Below are 23,907 nucleotides of genomic sequence, written 5' to 3' on the forward strand. Positions count from 1 at the left end.
GACAGAAACACATCACATCAGTCGTTTGTGATATCGTTAAGTGTTACTACTGCTAAATAACAATACAAAATACACATTAAGCCATTTCATTATGGAGGCTGCCAACCAGGTAGGAAGAGGTGTGGAAAGAGCTTATGTGACGCGGCTTTGAAATAACTCAGTGAAAATTATTTTTTAAATGTATTTCAAGAGGAGGCTAGACTACTCTATGAAATAACAAATTCCCGTGTCAATAATGGATTCTTACTTTTTAGATTGTGTCTGGGGGAACATTCCAAGTGCTCAAACTGCCCCTTGGATTTATTCGCGTTTTGGAGTGGGTAAGTTCTGTGAAAAATACATTTACCTGAAAACTACCTGCCAACACACTCATGTATAGTTACACTTGAGAATTGTTGTAAAAACCGCGATGATTTGTAAACCTTAAATTTAAACAAGGTTTCTTTATTTAGGCTAGAACATTTTCTCCATGCGCGCGCTTTTGTAATGTTCTTGTTTCCTGTCGCGTTGTTTTCTTTTTGTATTAGTGTACACCTATGCGATTTGGAAAGGCAGTTGACAGTAGCCTTTTTAAATGTCTTTTTGAATGTCTATTTAAAATGAAACTGATAGTGTCCACCATTTAATTCCATCGTATTCCGTCCCTTTCGTCACACTCAGAATGAAGCCTTTCGTAACCGCTCTAACCGTTCCATCAATCAGTCCATGATCACTCAGACAAACCGTCCATGTCAAAAGCTGCTTTTCTATTTCTCTTTTTCGACTTTATCATACCTGGTTCACAAATGAATAATGTCAAAGCCTTATTTGCTAATATCACCTGAAGTCCAAAACTGTCTTTCGAGGTGACCACTGAACTAATTAGCCTATGTGTTGAGAATGTTGTGCCAGCGAGAAGTCAGCTGTGCAGAGAGAGAGATGGAAAGCGCGAGAGAGCACCTGAGAGAGCATAGGTGGGCTATTGAAAGAGTGACTTTGTTGTCTGCTACATTGTTATTATGTCAGCTGTGTTTGCTGATCAACATAGAGGCAGGAGTTGTATTTACTGTCTATAGCTGAAAGTGTGTGTATTTGTGTGCATGCGTGGGGGCGAGAGTCCTTTGTTTGCATTAAGTATGTCCGTGTTTAGCTGGGCTGTGCATCAATGCCGAGCTGCTGCTGAGTGTGTGAAGCAGTTGTGTTTTTGAGCATATCAACTCTAATGTTATACAGTGTACTGCTATAACTTACACAGGATGGAGGCGCTATTGCATCAAAGAGATAGTGATTCTTAATCGAGCCATTGCATAAGATGGACTTGTCCAGTATTTGTTTCTTGTATGCTGTGGCTTTGAGGGTGAAGTGTGTGTGTGTGTGTGTGTGTGTGTGTGTGTGTGTGTGTGAGAGTGTATTGGGGTGCCACTGCTGTGGTTGCATGCGGTGTACACTCTGCATACAGCATTTATTAAGTACTCAAACAAAGGCACTCTGCTTCAATGGGCGCACAGCATGCCAAGTACGCCTCATCCTTATCTGATCCAGTGTGATTACTGGACATGCTGGTGTTTTGCATTGTAGCTGCTCCGTACAGAATCTGCAGCATTCTCAGTGGGAAATACATGTGACTGCATGGTTCTGTGTCAACAAAGTATGTTAATGGAAGATGCTGCTTGAGTTCTGTTTGATGGATCAGAATAGACTGCATATAAGAAGAAGTCAAAGAGCAACAACAGAAGTGGAAAACATGAGGGAGAACACCTGGGGTCATGACCTACCTGTACTGTCCAGGGCGCACACACACACACACACACACACACACACACACACACACACACACACACACACACACACACACACATACACACACATACATACACACACATGTGAACACAAACGCTCACATTCCAGAGAGCTCAGCCAGTCATGGGGAGAGTGAAGTGATGCTGACTGTCGATTATCCAAACATGAGTGATGAGATGATGTGCCGTTGTCAGTGCATTGGTGCAGAAGAGCCAGAGGCTGAGCTGTTGAGCCAGTCCAGTGGGCCAGTGGAGGACTGCAGGCCCAGTAGTGTTGACTGCACTGCCAGTCAGGATTGAAAGCAGCTTTGCTTGAACCTGATTGTCATTTACATTTACTTTTACTTTTAGTCATTTTGCAGACGCTTTTGTCCAAAGCGACGTACAAGGGAGAGAACAGTCAGAGCAATAAAGCAATAAACAGCTAAGAGCAATAAAAACCTGGTGTAACAATAAATACTACTTTACATAAGAAATAGAAAAACGACATAGAAAGAAAAAGAAGTGCAGGAATGTAACTGCTGAAGTGCAAGTTAAGCACTAGTCAAGGTGCCAGTTAGGAAGGGAGGTGTTCTCTGAAGAGTTGGGTCTTCAAAAGCTTCTTGAAGGTAGAGAGGGACGCCCCTGCTCTGGTAGTACTAGGCAGTTCGTTCGTTCATTTATTCTCTGATCGTCAGGAAATGTAGGAATAGGAAATGTCACCCAAATGGATACTTAGAGGATTCTAATATGGAGATGTTTGTGTTTCACTCACTGTGTTTTTGTACTTGGGAGAATGGAAGCACCCACTTCTACGTTCTTATTTCAAGTGCCCTAATTGATGTGGTCCGCAGTTAAAACTGCTGTTACGCAGGATATGGTGTACTTTGAGAATAAAAGTGATGATGTAGACATAATGGGACATGTAAAAATCACGGATGACATGCTGTTGCATTTCTCATTTCTCAATTAACTTACTCTAGATTCACGTAGATAATATTACATAATTGGAACTTGTCTGGTTTGTGTGTTGATCGTGTGTGTCAGTGTGTGGATCATTGCGTAACTTTTATGAAAACAACAGAATTAGGATTCAGCAATTAATATTCTTGGCTGATAAAGACCACTGGGCTTGTTGAGCATGGAATACTTGGTGAACCTTTTGATGGCCAGTATTTTTTTTGTGTGTGTGTGTGTGTGTGTATCAACTGGCAGCACAGATCAGCGTATGGCTGTGCTTGCCTGCCGCTCCTCTGAAGCTGTTCTCTGTCGATTTTCTCTGATGCCGGCTCTTTGACTGGCACAGGAATCTTCAAACAGCTGTAAGCACTGCCCTCTCAAGTCATGCAGAAATCTGAAATTCTCCTAGGAGAAGCGCCCACTGTGTGTGTGTGTGTGTGTGCACTACTATGCACACTTGTATGTTGCTAAATTCTAATGAGGTGCTTAGTTGAATAAGCAGAAATCGGTGAATGTGTTATTTAAAAAAATAACAGTGGCAAATTATGTACGTTAACTCAAAGGTTACCTGATGTTAATTGACTCCCAAAGCTTCTACTTAATGGTGGTACCATAAGGAGTAAATTGTCTGGAGTGAATTGCACCGAGTGATAGTCATTTATGGCGCATCACAGTTTGCATGGGCTGTTGTTTTGGAATAAGGAGTCCTGCAGATGTCTGTTTTAGTATGTTTACAAAGTCATGTTCAAAGATGTGAAGAAACTAGATTCGTTGGAGATTAGCCATGTGGAAAGGTATTTGTAGAATACATCTTAAGTACCCATTCTATGATTGTGGTGGAAGTAATGAACCTGTGGTTGTGTATGTAACTGATATTTAACTCAAATGCAGTTTTTAAATAAATTACCAGAACAGTATTTGACCTTAACAACCACCTTGGCATGACAGTATTTTTTTGTGACAATTAAATTATTTCCTCTCACAGGTTAGTAACTGTAATTTTTCTTGCAGGTTTTACATTGACACGGCTGTCAGTTCCTTGACAGTCACTTCCTTGTGGTTATAAGTGTTGTTTAACATGGGAAGATGAATACAGGAGAGAGTGAGAAATAGAAAAAGAAAGAGAAAGATGGAGAAAAACACCCTCCGTTATGCAAACGAAAGGCAGCATGAGTGGAAATTCTATTTCAGATAATGATTGCAACTGAATGCCATTGGTGTGAAAGAGATGCATCTTCTCCTGGGGAAATTAATCTCTCCACATTCCATTTGAAGTGTCCTCTGTGAAACGAGGGGCTTATCACCGAGGAAACACGCTGCTCTCTCCACGCTTCCCCCAATAGCAGTGGCAGCGCCGGCTATGACTCGCGCAGATCTAGCTCTGTTCTTAACATTCACATTTTACTGTATGTAGTTTCTTTTTTTTCTTTTTGTTTCTGTTCAATCCTTTCAGTCCCTAGTATTAAGTGACTAACATCCTTTGCTCTTGTTTATCTAGTGCTGCCTAGTTGCATTTTATTTGCATAGTTATGAAATACTTTTTAGCACCAGGTTATGAATTTATGCAGCTTCAGATAAGTCAAGTCAAGTCAAATTAATTTATAAAGCACATTTTAAAAAAACAACTCACGTTGACCAAAGTGCTTTGCAATCACAGTAGGCAATCACAATAAAATATAGAATCAAATAAAAACATAAACAAAACACTCACATGAACATCTATATACACACAGTTCAGATCAGGAGGATCCAAACGCTAAAGAACAAAAGTGTGTTTTGAGCCTGGACTTGAAAGAGACAATAAATCTATTAGAGGGGGATGCCTTTCCACAGTCTAGGGGCTGCAACAGCAAAGGCGCGGCCACCCCTGGATAAATTGACTCACGTATAGGTTAGTATGCTACTGCTGCCGAAGCTGTGGATATACATCTGTTTACTTATTGTACTTAGGTACTTACTTATTTGTTCAGTTTGACAGATAACTGTAATAGGTCTGAAGGACTCACGTCACCCTTGCCCTAGTTCCAGAGCGGTCGCTACTTCTTTCCTCACTGGACGGCTGTGAGGGATGGTTATAAGCTGGTCACGCTGTCATGTAGTCTGAGACACCTTTCAGGGATCACCGTGCTTGGCACAGACACTGACTCTGGGAGCCTTGCCGTCTGTCTGACTCACTATACAAAAAAAAGGTTATCTGTCACCTTCCATTTCCTTGTCGAGCACTGTGAGGTGGGCGGAGGGGGACATGTGTGAGGAACAGAGTTCCTGCCCTGCCAGCTCTCTGTTCCTCCCTCAGCTGTCACTCACTGTATCCAGTCTGGCTGGAGAGAGAGGTCAGAGAGTCAGGAGCGACTATGATATCATTGAGTCATTTCTCTTCCATTAGACTAACTGCATTAGGTTGCTTGATTGTGATTTCTGCACATTTATATTATTTTACATAAGCATGTCTTTGAGTCATCATACATAACTACAACGGAGCACCACCTGACAGTTTATTAAAGCCAGAGTCACAGATAAGGACCATGCTAAAAAAACACTGATACACTGTAAACCCAGACAGTTCTACTAACTCATTAACATTATGTATTCAGTACTTAAAAGCTGGTATTTAGTTGACCCAACTTAAAATGTATTAGTTTTCTGAGCAAGTGCAGACGTTTTAATTGTATAGGAATGTATTTGTTTGAGTTAACATTGCCTGATAACTCAATTTTTTTTAGAATCTGACGTCATCAACTTCGTTGAGAACACTATTGCAAAGCTCTTGCGATGAGAGACGGACACAGCAGACTTAAGGTAGAGGAGTCGTTCAGTAATCCAGAGGTTGGAAGGTTGCTAGTTCAATTCCCCACTCCTCCTTACCAAGTGTATAAGTGTGAACCCCTAAACTGCTCATGATCTATGAATGCAAAATTCCTTGTCAATCGCTTTGGATAAAAATCACAGATGTAAATGTAAATGCAGTGGAAGGCAGTCGACCAATGACAGTTCTCTCTACAGTAAGAGCTTGCGCAAGAACTTGGAACGTAAGGAAGATACCCTTTCAAAAACTTGTAAGGGCGTAATAACTAGTTTGAGAAAGACCCAGAGAAACACATATATCTGACAAGGCTAAATCCTTTACGATTTTGAAATAATATGAGTTCAGAGAACTCAAAAATTATGAAAATGATAACACAAAAAAATCAGAATAGCCGATGTATAATTTTTGAGTTAAGTTTACTTAAAAAAAATAATATATGTACTCAAATTTTCGTAAATGTAATCGGTTACATCAAAAGTTTTGAGTTCTCTGAACTTGTTCAGGTTTACAGTGTACGGCATATTAAAATCATCTCATTAGTTGTATTTGTGTAACATATTAGTTTGTAACACTGCTATTGATTTAGGAGGAAGTGTTCCTTCCAGGAGGATGTCGCTAGCTGTGTAAATAAGGCAGACTATGCGGGCACCTGCTTAGCCTTGTGTGGAGCTATTTGTTTCTGAAGTGGTGGTGGTGATGGTGTTAAGACAGAGGCCTCAGGCTGTGGGTGGGTTTTCTTCCTCCCTTCCCCCAAACTTTAATTCATGCTTAAACAAACACATACACACACTGCACATGCACACGCATGCCCACTCATACAAACAAACTCAAACACACACACACGCACACACACACACACACACACACAAACAAACACACGCACGCACGCACGCACGCACGCACGCACGCACGCACGCACACACACACACACACACACACACACAGGGCACATTCAGACACACATGCCCAATCTCTCTCTCGCACACACACACACACAAACACGCAAGCACGCTCGCATGCACACACACACAGGGCACATTCAGACACACATGCCAACTCACACACACAGCTTTTTTTTCTCAGCCTACTCTGCTGGCCTACATGTGATCGGGTTCTGATCTTGTCTGCACTCTGTGGCCGAGGCTGACTAACTGCTTTGACAGTCACCGCAGGCCAGGGATGGGGCTCCTCCGAGTGGTCACCTGACCAAGTAGCCATGGAAACCCATGGGAGAGGAAAAGGAAGAATGGGGAGATGCATAGGCCACGCCCTCAAAAATAAATTGAGATTTTGTGCCAGCTCAGGGTCAGTCAAGCTTGTCATTGGCCTGGCCCTGGCAGGAGGCTACATCAAGCATATCTATCAGGGAGATGGGCTGGGAATTTGATCCTGCAGCTGCATGGGTCGACCCAACACTGCAAGCTTGCATAACTGTGTAGACATGTATGTTTTTATGTCACATAGAAATCTTGTAAGGTAATCAGTGGTGGTGCTGAACGTTGGTTGCAAATAGGGGTTGCACAAGCTACACAGCATATTGTTATTGCAGCAACACTGACACATGGCATTTCTACGGAAGCGTATTGCTGCCACACTAAAAAAAAAAAAAAAGTCTCAGTATCAAGTAATTACGTGGAAGTTTCTTGTTTTAACAATATCTTTTTCACGTTTTAACATGATAAATATCATGTTATTACATGAAATTACCACGTTATTTCATGATAATGATATTTTCACGTTATAACATGATAATGATATTTTCACGTTTTTACAAGATATTTATCTTGTTATTACATGAAATTACCACGTTATTTCATGATATTGACACTAAACGAAACGAGAGGCAAGAATAGGCTGGTAGCTACTATGGGTGCTTTTCGAGTCAATCAAATTCTATTTTAAAGGCACCCAGTGCAACTTTATGTAAACATTCAATGAACATAAACATTCAATTTCTAGTCTTTTTTGCACGTAGTAAGTTTCAATAACTCCATACCATTACATATCGACATTCAAGGAGCAAAGATGAGACGTCGTTGTGTGGTGAGAACTGATAGAAAATCGTAAACAACAACAATCGCCGGTGGGGAGAAGCCATTTTTCAATTGACTGGAACCTGCTTTATTTATTGTAGGTTACCAAAAAATAAAGAAAATGGCGGCGATTGTTGTTGTTATCGATTTTCTATGTTGTATGGGGTTGGGGGGATCTGGTATCGTAGGCTTCTCTCTCCCAGGAAGCTTTATTTGTTGTGTTTGGATGGGGCATTTTTTGTCAAATACCCACCTACACTTTAAGAACACACAGCAGCATCTGCCGACAGGCGAGCAACGGTGAACTCACTGAGAGGAGAGGAGAGGAGAGGAGAGGAGAGGAGAGGAGACACTTCAAATCAAACTGCATACACTCTGCACACTGCAACGCCTCCTCTTAGTTAAGCACTGACGTTCCAACCTCGTTTGTCACTCGGGTGCCACTGAATGAGGTGCAGGTGCCGCTGTCTGTGCGTTCGCACTCGTTGAAGAAAAGGACGAGGCGCGCCGTGGTTGAGCAGCACATCTCAGGGGGAGTTTCAATCAACGCGCTTGTGCCGCGGCCCACGGATGATACCTGAAAGGGCCAGGTGCACAGACGCTCCAGGTGCACAGACACTCAAGCTTCCTCAGAGGTGCGGCGCTGGCCCCAGTGTACCGGCCCCAGTTTGTTAACATTCCAGCATTTTCTCCACCTCCCTCCACCCCCCACCCCCCTTCTCTCATTTCTCCCCCCTTGTTTGCAATGTGGAGCCTTCTAATTGTGCTTACTGCTGAACCCCCCCCCCCCAGCGGATAATCCGGGCTCCTGCAGCCCAGGAAAAGTAGCCTTCATCTCTGGCCCTTGGAGCGCGGCTGCGAGAGGCAGATAAACAAACAGGGGTGACGGAGCTTAGCAACAGCGGCAGCAGCGATCGCCATGCTCATTCTCATAGTGCCCCACCAACCTGCCTGCCCGTGTTCAAAGAGCCAACAGTGAGAGCAGGCGGGAGAGAGAAAGAGACAGAGAGGGATGAGTGGGTTCATAATCACACAGTCAGGGTTGTGTATTTTGCTCAAGAGGTTTCTTTCCTTGTGTAAATACCACATATTCTGTGTACAACAGTGTCTGTGTCTGGTTGTGTGTGTGTGTGTCTATGGGTGTGTATGTGCACATGTGCATGTAATGCTATATACTACGGGTGAATGTGCTTCAGCATTTGTGTGTGTGTGTGTGTGTGTGTGTGTGTGTGCGTGTGTGTGTGTGTGCATGTGCGCGCGGGTGTGTGTGTGTTTGTACATATATGAGCATGTGACCGATGCAAGTATGACAGGAATTACACAGTAGAAAACACAGTGACTTACGTACATGGGCTTCACTAACTCCTTCAGCTGGGCAGTGTGCTTTGCATAATCTGCTGTCCTGTTGACATTTTCCCAAATGCCCAAGGTCATTTGAAACAGCCATGTCAGAGGCAACCTGCAGTAAACAGGTGATGACCAGAGAAAGCCGAGAGAGCTGCAGTATGAAGGGTTCAAGCCACCTATGCCATGCCTCGTTATGAACTGTGTTCTTAATCGCCCTGTGTTCTTCACACGTGCTCTCTCTTTGTCTGCAGTCATCTCTGTGTCAGGAGTTCATTTGGTTCCTTGAAGAGAACTGGGCACACATGGGTAGCCCCAATCATACGGCTTGGTTCAGAACCGATTTAATTGGATCTGCACTGGACAGATCACACTGCTCTGACCCTATGTCAGCATGTAATTCATATAATCATAGATTAATATACTGTGTGCGTAGTTCATCATTCTTTTGGCCTGGAAAAATGATAGTGGAGGGGCTAGACATTTGTTGAGGTTATGTGTAATTGCTTTGTGTTTGAACACGCACGAACAGAAAGAGTCACAGAGAGACAGGGGGAAAAGAGGGAGAGAGAGACTCATGTGAAAATGAGCTCAGGATTCAGCACTGCCTTTAATGAAGGGGTGGAGATGAGATAAGCATGTGGCAGCCAGCCTTATGACCAGGAACAAATGAGGACACTCTTACCACTGGAGTCAGCCTCTCCCCTGGTATTATCCCTGCCTTTGTAGTCACTCGATCCACCGATCTTCCTCACGTGCCACAGAATAATAGTCCATGTATTATGTGTTCTCTGGTTGTGCACACTTACTGTTCCTAAAAGATTAACTAATATCCCATCCAAAAAAAAAAAAACACTCAGAAAATCTTAAGAAAAAGCTCCATGTTTTTAAAAGCCCCCTTCCTTTAAGGTAGTTTTGATGGTTTCACTTCAGACTGTTTTCTTCAACCTTTTTGGCCAGTGTTGGGGACCCTGTCTGTCTCGGAGTATTACCTTACCTTGCTGCTTGCCTGGCTCAGACATGGTGGCCTGCAGCCCTTTTAGGCACCTAACCCCAATCACTGCTCCCCGGGCGATCAAAAGCAGCTCACTGCTCCGGGTTAGTGTGCTTCACTGTGTGTATCACTACCCTGGATGGGTAAAATTCAGAGTGTGTGTGTGTCACAATCTATGCTGTAAACAGTCACTAGTCACTAGGGCTTATTTCCATGATAAGTGTGCTAGAAGTGAGTGTGTGTTTGTGTCAAGCACAGGGACTCCCATTGTCATTTCTGATGTTCCTCAACAATTTGAGAAGCCGTGTCTACTTGCCCCCTCTACGATAAAGGGAAGAGTGACTGCACACTGCTGGCAGATGCATATGAACACATGTTTCATCACTTATCATTCAAGTTCAGTGTCATTGTTGCATTCCCATGTCTTGTCAGCTAAATGTAGATTAAGTTAAGAGCCTAAACCAGTTTTATGTTAATAAATACTGTGCATATTCTCTGTTTGGAGCAGATGATTTTGGACACACTAGCATAAAGATCGGTGTCATTGTTTCACACTCATGTGTGTGTGTGTGTGTGTGTGTGTGTGTGTGTGTGTGTGTTTTGCCAGTAGATGGCATAGATAACCTGATTTTCTTGCTCACTGGCCATGTGCTGTGTTATGTAATAGCATACAACTTTAACTGAGGACATGTGAGATGAATGTCTGTCTCTCTTCTTCATTCTGATGCATTCTACTAATGTTCTACTGTTCTAATTGACTGAGAGGACGTTTTCCAAAGAGCACGTAATGTTTTAGATCATGTGCACATTTGCACTCACTGGTGTGTTCAGAGTTTCCCTGTGCTGGTGAATCTTCTCTTGCCATGGCCGCTGTGGTGAACTGATTCCCTGAGTGAGTGGTTATGGTTGGCCTACTTGTGCTGATAAGAGGCAGTTCTAATCCCAGCCAGAGGGGTGCAGCAAACAAACAGGGAGTTGGCTGACACCATCGGAAAACATCAAAAGCACAATCTCTCTGTGTGAGTTCCCTTCTCGCTGTCCACATGAACGCTGATCTGTGAGGGAACGGGACAGGTGCTGCAGTTTCTGACACATTGCTTTCATGTAGCCAGTTTCTGTGAGGTCTGTGCTTATCTGTTCGCAGAATGGGATGCAGAATAGATTCAATATTTGGGGAGAGAACTGAAATGTGACTTTCATTTTCTGGAAAGCACATTGTGTGTATTGTCAAACCAGAAAACATGAATATTATTGTAACCATGTCCCCACATAAAAAACTGGTCCAGTTTCATTTCATGTGAGTGTGGTCTATTCTCAGAGGACGGTGATTCCAGCAGCAAACGTAAAAAGAGATGAAAGGAATTGTGTGAGTGGGTTGAGTGTGGCAGTCTAGACGAGCCACCTGCCACAAGGGGGTGGTTGCGTGTAATGTCAGACAGCTCATCAGCCCCCACCCCCCCACCCCCCTCTCTCTCGCTCTCTCGCTCTCTGTCTCTCTTTCCCTTTGAATCTGGCTGGCTCAGCCGGCCCGCGGTACCTGTCATACAGGCTGGAGGGCTCATTACAGACAGATGCGGGAGAGGGAAACCAGACCTCAGAGACCACCAGCGTCCAGGACTGGCTCCAGTCAGGGTTCCCGCCGGCAGCCAGAGCCTGCCTGACGAGAGCCACAGCTGGCTGATTAAAGAGTCAGCACAGCCTTCTAGGACACAGAACAGAGAGATGACAGGGCAGAGTGCCAGACAGGCATGTGCTGCCATTGTCTGAGCTGGGACAATACTCATGTGTTTCTATACTGTATGAAAGATGTATGAGTATTCACAGACACACAGGGGCCATAGGTAATGAATTGGCTTGGCAGCTTGTGGGAACAGGCAGTTTGTTTATCACATGGCCGTAGACCATTACATTTAATTTGAGGATGATACAAAAGCTAATTCTCAACAAAAACATACTTCAGATGGCATTAAAAAATTCTGCACACTGTTGCTTTAAGTGAAACATGGATTGGCGATTAGGCGACTGACGGCCTTCATAAGTGCATGTAACGGCCAGTGATTTTACATTAGTGGTGGTTTGTGCAGCTGTTCATGGTTGAAATGACTTGTGTCATGGTTTCAGATTCTCTGCCTCTGTTGTAGAAGCTTCCAGGAAAGATTTTTTTTTTTCCTTTTGTAGCACACAGAAAGCTCAGGAACGGAATATAATCTTCCTGTTTCACTTTGTGGCTTGCTATAGAATCTGATAGGCATCGCTCTCTTATAAGTTTTAATAAGCCTGTGGCTAAAGCTCAGATGTGCCACACACTAGAAGTATTAACTATTCACATTTAAATAGTCTCTGTTCAGTGTATTGGTTTGAGAGAGATTGTTATTATCCTGGCTTTGCAAGACCAGTGTTACCACAGCAACACTGTAATGTTGACTGGGTAAGTTATTCATTTCTTTATTCACTTACAATGTGGAATAGGAATGCATGTGTGTTTGCGTGTGTCTGTGTCCAAGTGCAGACCCGAGCATGTATGTGACTGAAGTCAAGCATGAATGAATGAATGACTGAACCTGTCCGGTAGAGGGCAGTGAAACCAAATGAATGACTGAACCTGTCCGGTAGAGGGCAGTGAAACCAAATGAATGACTGAACCTGTCCGGTAGAGGGCAGTGAAACCAAATGAATGACTGAACCTGTCCGGTAGAGGGCAGTGAAACCAAATGAATGACTGAACCTGTCCGGTAGAGGGCAGTGAAACCAAATGAATGAATGAACCTGTCCGATAGAGGGCAGCCAGTGAAACCAAACCGTGATGATGACTCCAACTGTGCTGAGGGAGAAAAACAGAATGGCTAAAGCATGACAACAGTAATTACTGTGTTCATGGTTTAAGAGTGTTTTACTCTAGTAGTATCTTGTCATCATTTTACCATAATAATATTCTGTTCACTCTCAACTCATGTCCAATGAATTTTGGTTGATTGACACATCAGTGGGGGAATAGTTGGGAACTGGAACCTGCAGCCTTGAATGGGTGGCACTGAGAGCAGTGTGGCGTAGGTCTCATAAATGTGTCTGTCTGTCTATCTGTCTTTCTGTCTGTCTGTCTATTTGTCTGTCCACTTTCCTAAGCAGAATAAAGGCTGAAAGATGAGATCATGGGCTATCCTGAGCCAGATGAGAAGTGCTCATTTTAAGACCCTGCATGAGGTACAAAACAACTTGTTAATAAACGGATTGTTCAAAAATTCAGATATGTTAGATTCCCTTCCACAGCAGGCACTGTCATACTGTCACAATGGTTGCACGTGCTTTAACACTATATTATGTTACCTGTATGTTAAGCAAGTCCAGTTGTGGAGGTGAGTTCAGACAGATTGTCCCTTTGCTCATGATGCTTGTTTTTACTGTTCTGTTTGACTGTTTCAGTTTGAGTTTGATCCCTGGAGAATGAATGGGTGGGGGCGTGTTATTGCACTTCCCACGTCTAAATATTTACCTCTCCCGCCCTCGCACTGTTTATCTTATTGATGAGAAGGTTCAGGTGTTGGGTTGTGTGTGTGTGTGTGTGTGTGTGTGTGTGTGTGTGTGTGTGTGTGTGTGTGTGTGTGTGTGTGTGTGTGTGTGTGTGTGTGTGTGTGTGTGTGTGTGTGTGTGTGTGTGTTTGTGTGTGTGTGTGTGTGTGTGTGTGTGTGTGTGTGTATGTGTGTGTGTATGTGTTTGTGTTTTTACTTCCCTTCACTGCCAGAGTCAGTTACAGAGGGTTACATCAGTGAGACACTATGCTCCTCACAATGCCCTGGTTCTCACCCCCAGTGAGAGCTCTTCTGTGCCAACAGTACACTACTCCGCTCGACTCTGACGGAGCTGATGAAACACGGCATCCTGCTCTGAGACACGGGGAAGGCAGCGTGACTAAGAGGATCATTACCGGGAGACAAAACACCACCTGTGGGCTGTGCACCACCAGACTGATAATGTGCCGTGGGTGTACCTCACCAGACCATGTCAGTGTAGAAGGGTACAATGAGGACTGGCATTTCGTTTTTCACCCAGTCTCCACTGGCAAAGACGTAGTTAGGCGAATGTTGCTCATGGAGTGTTCTCGCTCTTGCTCTTCTTTTTTTTTGCCCCTGCACATTGTCATTGTTTATGTTTATACACTTCTGTGTCTATAATAGTATGTTTAATTAACAGGTTGATGAGTTCCAGCTGTCTGGTTCATTCAATTTGTCTATGTAATGGGTGCAGTATATTCAATATCTCATTAAAATGGACATGTTGGCGTACATATCCTCTGTCTAACTTTCTGCGATTCTGGGATAAACTACACCTATTAACACCTTACGCAGAATAATAACAATGCTTCAGTAATTGGGTAAAGCAGGACATTACAAGTAATGCTGTGGCATTTTGTTTTGTATTAAATGACATGTTTTGCACCTTAAGGTGAAATAGAAGCTTTAATTGCTAAGGTGGCATGACATGTTCCATATATAGGGACCGTGATCTGTTGCTAATGAAGAGATTCCATTAACCATTAGACCGGAGCACTGCATCATGAAGTAGAACTCTTCATTGGTGTGGTTTTGCATTTCTGTACGACATTGGAAAGTGAGCATTATGAAAATGAGTTTTTCTAAACTGGAGGACACTGGTGTGGTGGTTTGTCTAGAATTGTGTTCTATTCTGTGTGCTTGGGCTGAGATACAACAAAGTGGCATGTAGTGAATCATCTGTGTATGATGGCTGTGTTTTGTAATGATGCAAATAGCTATACAGAGGTGATAGTATCAGGAGTGTTAAAGGATAAGGAGTGGTCTAAGTATTGACTCCTGTGGAACACATTTGCATGTGTTCATTTAGTAGTTTTTATCATATTTGAGATTGTATCCAAACCAATAGGCAGAATAGCACAGATTAACTTCCATCAGTATGTGTGTTCCCTTAGTGTCAAACCCAAAACATTGCGTTGGTAGCACCTTGCTTTACCAGTTGAGTCAGAAAGTAAAGTAAATATGTGGTCAACATCTGAAGTGAAATATCTTTGTAATATACTATAATTCATAAAATGCAACACAGTCAATCCACTATAAAATAGTAAATGACAGTGTAAAAAACTCAGGGTACTTTTCCTGCTTATAATTGTACACTATGTAATAAGGTGTAGTGCACTGCTCCTCTGATATTTGTGATATTGTTTATTATATTGTGTACATTTATTTCACTTGTGGTGTTTCTCTGTTGTGTGTGCTGCTACACATTGCCGGATACATGTATCCATTAGTGTGATGTATTGCAGTGTTTTGTGGGCTGAGAATGAACCATGATGTGATGTGAAGCATATTATGGTAAAGCAAAGTATAGTAAAGTGATAGGGGTGTGCAAAAAAATCGATTCACATTCGTATCGCGATTCAAGTGCTTCCGATTCAAAATCTATTCATAGAATTCCAAAAATCGATTCATATAAATATGAAAAAAAAAGATTAACGTTCTTTTTGGCTTTGCAAACTGTGTAGTATGCTAACGTTACGGTTTAAGTGATGGTGAGCGCGATACGGCGAAATGGCTGATAAAAAGCTTCTGAATAGAAAGTTTACCTTTAAAAGTTGTGTTGTGCAAAAGAAGCGAGCTGTTGTCTGAAAATGTCAACAGGCAGCTGCACAGAAGTAGTAGGCTTACCTTTTATTGGTAACCTAACTGTTACGGTTCATTGTTTTTGAAATAAGAGGCCTGACTTCTATGTTCACAGCAAACTTGAAAAAAAGAAAATATTAAGCCATGGTTTAACTGCACTATAGGCTGAGTCTGAAATGTGCACTTTATAATTTTATTTTGTACCGCCCTGTTTGGCAATGTTGTTTTTCAATTAAATAAAACATTGCATAAAGCAAGCCAATCAACTTTTCCATGATAAGAGCATTAAAATACAATTTGCGATTCATTAATTTGTGATTAATCGCGATTCGTTTTGAGTTAACTATGACAAAAATGCGATTAATCGCGATTAAATATTTTAATCGTTTGACAGCACTAACATTTACATACTGTGAATCAATTTTTTAAAATTGAGAATCGTTTTTGAATCGAAAATCGATTTTGAATCGAATGGTGAGCCTAAAAATCGGTATCGAATCGAATCGTGACATTTTCTGAATCGTGCACCCCTATAAAGTGAAGTAGCAAGGTAGGACAATGCCGAGGGAAAGTGTCAGGCTTGACTCCAGAGCTCAGCTCTGATGGCTTCCTGTCGCTGGGTAGGTGGCCACTTGACCACAGAGTCACAGAGATACACAATATCTTCTCCTCTCTTTTACTTCTTCCCCTGCATTGATCCCATTCGTTCTTTATTTTATCCACAAGTGAGGGAGGGAGAGAGAGGACGACGAGGAGGAGAAGGAGGAGGAGAAAGAGAAAATAGTAGACTGATCACATTATCCTGGTCTGGCTATAGGGAGCATCCTCTCCTCCTCTTGGTATGAGAGAAAGAGCTACTGGGAAGCCTGTCATTTAGTGGAGCTGGATATTCCTCTTTGCCTAAATGTGTATGGTTATATTTGCTCCGGTAAGTCCATGATCTGCTCCTTCGTATAGATCATCAGGTGTTTATTTTTTTTTTACCATGCATGTTCTTATGTGTTGCTATGTAGACAGTGGATTTATTCTGATCACCACTGCTAACAAAAAGAATCCTCTTTCTGTCCGGGCAAAATAATTGTAGTGCTGCATTTTGCTTGAGAGGAAATACTGCAAAACTGTATGATATTTCATACTTGACAAGAGTGAGGAGGGAGGCACATTACATGTTGATAGTAAAACCACTTGTCACCACTCTGGCTAGATATCCATTCATGTATTTTGCTGTTCCACATTCTGTGCGTTCATTGACTGTAGGCACCAAAACGCTCTCACACAGACACACGTGTTGTGTCTGCTGTTTAGAGAGACTCTAACATTTTTTTAACAGGTCTGGTAATCACCCAAAGGCAGCTTTCCCCCCCAGCAGCTGGAGTCTCCTACCTTTTTCTCTGGTACTAATTTGTTTCACACACTTTTCTCTTGTAGCAAGTTAGCTGCCAGGAATTGAACTTTGATCAGTTGCTCATCTCAGCGCCACATCTGTGATCTGGTGACAAGGTTCTTTCAGGCACATCTGAGGAGCCTTGCAGTGAAGCTCACAAACAGCCCCCTTTAGTTTCTTTGCAAATCAGACGTGCATGTAGATGGAGGTGTTTCATGCATGTATGCGTGTGATTCATGGAGGCAAGAGAGAGAGAAAGTAACGCTTTCAGGACTCCTGTGCTACCTATTGTGTGCTCTTAGGCTCTGTATTTCATCAGTGTTGTAGTGTAGATATTATCGTATATTTCTGTAGACGAATATTACAAAAGTTTCAGTTACGGGTGGTTTGCATTCCTTGCATGGCTAAAGGAGTGATTGTTCAGTGGTCAGATGTGGAGGATGTTTCACATTGTTAGCAGTTGTGGGTGAATGCCTTGGGAGGACTCGTGTTGTGAGAGTCAGCCTCAAAATTGCTCTCAACAGTTGGTGTAGAAGCAGATGCTTTTGATTCATCAGGGTGAATCCTTGGGCAGTTCCCCAGTGAGACGGCGAAATGCATCTGAGTCACTCTGGTCCCCTCACTCTCATGGATGAGCCCATTGTCTCAGCAGCAGCAGTCTAATAGGCTGTCAACAGCCACTTCCTTTGCACCATGTCGTGACCCCCAGAAACCGGTTGCTTTGTGTCAGGCTGTAAAACCTGAGGTTTTAAAGTCGCACTCATTCAGGGGCACCTTTTGGGTCTTGTTTTTATGGATAATACATGGTTTGTTCTGTTTTCATAATCACATCCAGGGCACGATGTCCAGGAATTTCTCTAAGAGAAGGGAATGGAGGTCACTGACTTAAGGATTAATTTTCAGTCCCAGGCCTGCACCATAGAGCTTTTGTTTGTCAGCACCAGGGTGCATCTTAATGTTCCTAAGAAATGTCTTATGATGGAGACATAGCAGGTTAAATGAGAGTGTGGAGAGTGAGTCGAGAGAGGCCCATTTATGGTATCCCTTTAGTTACGTAAATCTCGTCTGAATTATTCTTTTAAAAAGCTATCTCAAACAGATATTTTTGCATTTGGGCAGCGTGCACTTTAGATTTATCGATTCGATTTTTTACAAAGTTAAAAGCCATTCCATCAGCAGTTAAGAGTCGTGTTGCCACTCTCCCCTCTCACTGTTAAGTCAGTGTGTTTTAGGGCCGCAATTTAGACAGTTGATGTCCTCTGTGCTTATATCAGCTGCTGTGTCTGTGACAGAAATTAAACAAAGTTGTGTGTGTGTGTGTGTGTGTGTGTGTGTTTGTGTATTTGTGTGTGTGTGTGTGTGTGTGTGTGTGTGTGTGTGTGTGTGTGTGTGTGTGTGTGTGTGTGTGTGTGTGTGTGTGTGTGTGTGTGTGTGTGTGTGTGTGTGTGTGTGTGTGTGTGTGTGTGTGTGTGTGTGTGTGTACCATTGTGACCAATTACAATTTGAAAATAAAGATGAATTACTTGTTTACACATGCAGTGATTGCATTGACCCACCCATTACAAAATCACTGAGTTCTGAAATTGACCAATGCAAGATCATGGCCATTAACTTTCTGTGCTTGTTCTGAGTTCACAACTGTAAGCCTCTAAAACTGTATTAAACTTCAAATGCCACAAACTCCAATGCATCTGGCCCCTGCTGGGAGTATGTGAGAAATTGTAATGCTGATCAGCCTTATGTTCACAAGCAAATGCCTCTTATTTATGTCTTCCTTGAAGCCTGTAGAGATCCCAGTTGTTTCCTTGGTACATCACTGCATCTTTGCGACTCACAATGAATAAGCAATGGGCACCAAACAAGCATCGTGCTATATGCTAATGCCTCAAATCACTGAGTCAAGTTACGTAATGTTAAAGAGGACCTATTAGGCTAATTTTCGGTGTTCATAATTTCATTTTTGGAACTTCTAGTAGAATAGATTTGCATGCTTCAGTGTTCCAGAGACACATTATTTTTCTCAAACTCTATTCACCTTCTGTCTGAAACACTGTGTTACAGCTGCTATATAATTGAAGCGTCCACCATTTACTAATTGTACTTTTTTTTGTTTCTTCCACCTCAGCTTTTTGCCATCTTCGCATTCGCAACATGTGGAGGCTACTCTGGGCAGCTGCGGGTTAGTGTCGACTGCAACAATAAGATGGACAGCAACCTCAGCATTGGCATCAACTTTGCTTACCCTTTCAGGTACCAACAGTCACTTGTGCACTGTTCCGCAATTGTCATTGTGGGCCTTATGGAACTGCATAACATTTGGCTAAATTGTATACTTATCCATTCATTTAGGACTGCAATGTCTATTCACTCACACATACAAACATATTTACAGACATACCTACAGAGTTACAGACAGGCATGAATATATACATATATATATGAACAACTTCAGGTATACACAAATCTACATGGAACAGATATTTCTTATACCCGAAGTTCATTAATATTCGTAAAAGAAAGTCAGCTCCATAATTGACAGGTCTGTGTGTCAGCCATTATGTTCCTGTAAATCGATTCATATCATTTTGAAAGATACTGTAGACATCCCCACCAAGACAGTGCACAACAAGCAGTAGGCTGAGAGCTTGTGATTCCCAGCTATCACTCAGGGAAACTCTCACATCAAGGAGGAGGAGACATCATGAATAGGTGCTAGCAAGAGAAAAAGCCTGGTGTGGCAACTGGGTTGCTTTCAAACCCCTGCAACATATACATCAAAATGAAACTTAGTAGCGTTAGTTTCTAGCTGTATGTGTAATTTTCTTCCATAAAAGCCATGATTTACCTTGTATTTTAGTCAATATTCATCCGTTTAAGATATCCGAGAGATATTTACTGACAGAGATATTAAACTCATTTACTGACTTCTTTTCCAAGAGTTGCTCAATGGTGAGGTATGCCCACAGACGTTCTGTGAAGTCCCCAAAGATATACTCCTGCTCTGCGAATATAACATCCCACTCTTCGGCAGTTGCCTGGCCCTGTACTATATAGTCATCTACCTATGAAAGTATGTATGAATTAGTAGTAAAGCAGTGAATACACCACTACAAAGACAAATGTGTCACTGACAGAATGTGGTCACATTGTCAAATTTCATTATGCTCTTATCAATCTAAAATGAACAGTTTCTGATTGTTCGATGTTAAAGGAGTGGTTGTGGTCTGGTTCAGACAGTTCATAAAACTTAGTTTAGTTAAAAATGAAAAAAAAAGAGAAAAAGAGAGAGAGATGATAACAACAGTATGAGGATGAGCACATGTATTTCATAATATATTATATGCCAATATGAAATCAATTTGATGCTTCAAAGGCATAACAAATGCATTGCCAATGAATACTAGGTTAGAAAATACAACATTGGCACGATTTAACGTGACTTTCGGAATAAACCACCCCCACTTCTGGTCTTCTATCCAAATACAGATGCAGAGAGAGAGATTTGATGGTTGAATGTACAGATACAGATGATGATGTCTCTATACACTTCTACTACATACATACATACATACTTACATACAGTATTGATTTATGTCAGAAAATATTACTGTAGGCCTATGTGTTAAATGCAAATAGGGGTTTCTTTGGATTTGGTGTTTGGTATACTGTTTATGCGAGAAGAAGTATTTGGAAGTTGCTGTCCTACCTACATTTTTTGGTAGCATTTTCTATCAGTGTCTTCATGCGCATCTTCAAAAAGTTTCAAATGTTCTCCTCTCAAAATGATTTATGGCATTATAACCATATCTGACTGATTATGTCCACATTCTGAAATGTCCATTATCTGAAATGTCCATGTTCTCAAATGTCCATGTTCTCAAATGTTCTGTCAGATAAATTGAAGAGATGGAGGAGAATTCAAACAGATTGTAAGGCTAACACTGCTGTGCATCGTCTGCTGACAGGCTCTGTGAGGCTCTATGAATACTTACACTGAGATATGTCAGCAGACTCTATGGGACTGGCAGGTACATTTTATCATTCTATGAAACCTGTTCTAGCCCTCACACAGGATTCTCGCGTATATTTTCAGTAGCACCAAGTTTGAACATCGGAAGAAATTTACCATAAGAATACTGTAGATTTCTATCTCATAGAGTGTGGACACCATAACCCGGACCATGGGACCTTCTCTTCATGAAACCAGAAGATGAGTCCAGGAATAGTTACTGAAACAATTCAGCATCTCACTCTCCTTTTCTCAAAGCTAACCTGGAGTATCAGATGTCTTTATAAGCGGAAATTAGGGTTGTATGTGTTCTATTTTATAACAGTAGCTAAGAGACACAGTGGGGGAGCAAACAGAAATAAATGACATAAATCCTAAGGCTACATTTGGAATTGGAATTTGGAAATGATGCCATAATTGTCACAAGTATGTCATTTAGTTTTAATAGTCTGACCTCCTTAACTGTTTATCTGTTGATTGGACTCAACCCTACAAAGCAAAGGCCTGAATTTTCGAATGGTTCTTCAAGGTACTTGGTTTTGAGTGTACACCATTGTGTATCACAGAGACCTGGATGTGCTGCTCTTGAGCAATTGCAGAAAACAATGTTACATTAAAAAGACTAAAGTCTGTAGTTCTCAAGAGCTGAGTGACTGCGTACTTTACACATGAGGAAAGAATGGTAAGATATTTCACCAGCTGATTTCAGAAGGGCTTAAGAATATCAGATGAAATATAACTGGATATTCAGACGATTTCATTAGTCCTGAGTTGAAGACGTCTAAAGCTTTGGGCCACCTCCAGGATTTTATAACAGTGACATGGACAATCACCTGCAGTGTATAAAAGCACAGTGTTGTGGGTGCTAGGTTAGGTTATGGACTTGCTTATGTTTTTCATTTTGTCAGTTTGGAAACAACAGTGTTTTATTGAATGTTTACTGGATCCAAAAAGGTTTAAAACAGTCCCGAATAGTCAACATCTCAGTTGACTGTAGATCAACCGGCCATATTAAGCTAAATCTCTTCTATTTCTGTCAGATTGCACCAGGTGTCTGTTGAGGTCCCTGTCTGCGAGGGGAGGAGGCAGGAGCGGCTGTACCTCGTGGGAGACTTCTCTTCCTCCGCCCAGTTCTTTGTCACCATTGCAGTTTTTTCCTTCCTCTACTCTCTGCTGGCCACTGTCGTTTACATCTTCTATCAAAACAAATACCGAGAGAACAACAGGGGACCTCTCGTTGTGAGTACAAATCTTTCGGTAACGTCAGCCAACGAGGTTATCTTGACGTTCAAAGGACGTTCCAGTTTACACTGACTACAGTGGTGGAGTTGCTGCATTCTCACCTGATGTATCGTGTCTTCTTTCAGGACTTCATTGTGACCGTGGTCTTCTCCTTCTTGTGGCTGGTCAGCTCCTCAGCCTGGGCTAAGGGTCTCGCTGATGTCAAAGTGGCCACAGACCCAGACGAGGTGGTGCTGCTCATGTCCGCCTGCAAGACCCAGGGCAACAAATGTGGCTCTATTTACGGCCCCATCTGGTCTGGTCTCAACACATCTGTGGTGAGTCCAAAGACAAACACACACACACAAACTGTAGCACTTGTTTGAGTAGATCTCATGAACAAGTTTTGTTTGTTGTGTTCTTGTATGTATCCCCGCTCACACACACTTTTCCTTCAAAGGTCTTTGGCTACTTGAACTTTGTGCTGTGGGCAGGCAACATCTGGTTCGTCTTCAAAGAGACTGGCTGGCACAAGGGCGGCACTCAGCAGTACCCAGACCGCATCTCGGAAAAACAGTCAGCCGGTTTTAACCAGCCGCCCTACAACCAACCGCCCTACAACCAGCCTCCCTACAACCAGGCACCCTACAACCAGGGCAGCAGCTTCAACCAAACAGGCGGCTACATCACCCAAGGTGACATGGGCCAACAGTCAGACTACAGCCAGGTGGGGGGGCCCACCTCATTCTCAAACCAGATGTGATCGCAGCCCCGAGGCCTTAGTCATCTCCAAGGGCATGTCTCCTTAAGGAATTTAGCTTTTTGTCTCTAAGGATTAAGCACATGGTAGTGGAGCTCCAATAATCTGAAATGTGAGGCCCATGCTATGTGAATGCTATAATAATAGAACGTAATTTCTGTTGATACTAACCTAGGTATTGGGGTTTGTTGTTTTATGTGATTTATCACTTACAGGTTAATTGAAAACAGTCTTTTTCAGACGAGAGAGGGTTGGAAAATACCCTTTATGGCATCCTTCTTAGATATTCCAAGAGGCATCTTGAAACACTCATAAAGATGAACATCACATTGTTTTCTCAAGTGTAACCATTGATCCCATGCTATGTAAGGAAAAAAGTGACAGCTATTTAAGTTAATACAGGTATATACAATGTTAGTATACCTGAGTTTGTGAATGAAAATAGACTTTAGATGGCTGCTCTTTACTTTTTCTTAATGATATATTGCCTGTGTTTTGGTCACTGATCTAAAAAAAAAAGGATAGATGGGTTTGCACTGCTGTGGGGAAAAAAACTGGTCCACATTTGTATACATTTTTAATCGTACTTGTTCTGACAAAGTGCATGAAGTTGTGCTGTAGAAGTTACTAATATGCCTGTTTTTGCAGATGATATAAAATAAATGAATTACAGTGATCTCTATTTGAATATGCTGTACTTTTAAATATAGATAGATACTTAATATTTTCTATATTTTCCTATGACAGCGAAATTCATGTTACTTTTTATTAGGAGGAATATGTCTCTATTCCTCACTGTCGTCCAGCATACTTAGATAGAGCCTTTGTTGTCTTTCATTCTCTAAAGACTAAACCCAGTTTGAGTTTTATCACTAGGTTGAGATATCAACCCTGCACTGTTTACTTGCGGTCCTTTGTTTACAGTGTTTTAGTCTGCTTCAGGCTTTATGAACATGTTTTCCTGAAGCCTTTGCTCCGCACATTTAATACTCACATTTTGCAGTTAGAG

The 23,907-nt window shown here is 42.1% G+C and overlaps 1 protein-coding gene across 1 annotated transcript; it reads left to right on the forward strand.

Moving 5' to 3' along the window:
* Positions 1-91: 91 nt before the first annotated feature.
* synpra (synaptoporin a) lies at positions 92-22,901 on the forward strand (the record flags this gene model as incomplete). Its single annotated transcript, XM_080845640.1, has 6 exons — positions 92-109; positions 255-320; positions 19,034-19,158; positions 21,958-22,156; positions 22,285-22,476; positions 22,599-22,901. 6 exons carry the CDS (start codon positions 92-94, stop codon positions 22,899-22,901), a joined length of 903 nt encoding a protein of 300 aa, XP_080701766.1.
* Between the last annotated feature and the right edge of the window lie 1,006 nt (positions 22,902-23,907).

Source organism: Sprattus sprattus (assembly GCF_963457725.1).
Source record: "Sprattus sprattus genome assembly, chromosome: 10".
Lineage (NCBI taxonomy): Eukaryota > Metazoa > Chordata > Actinopteri > Clupeiformes > Clupeidae > Sprattus > Sprattus sprattus.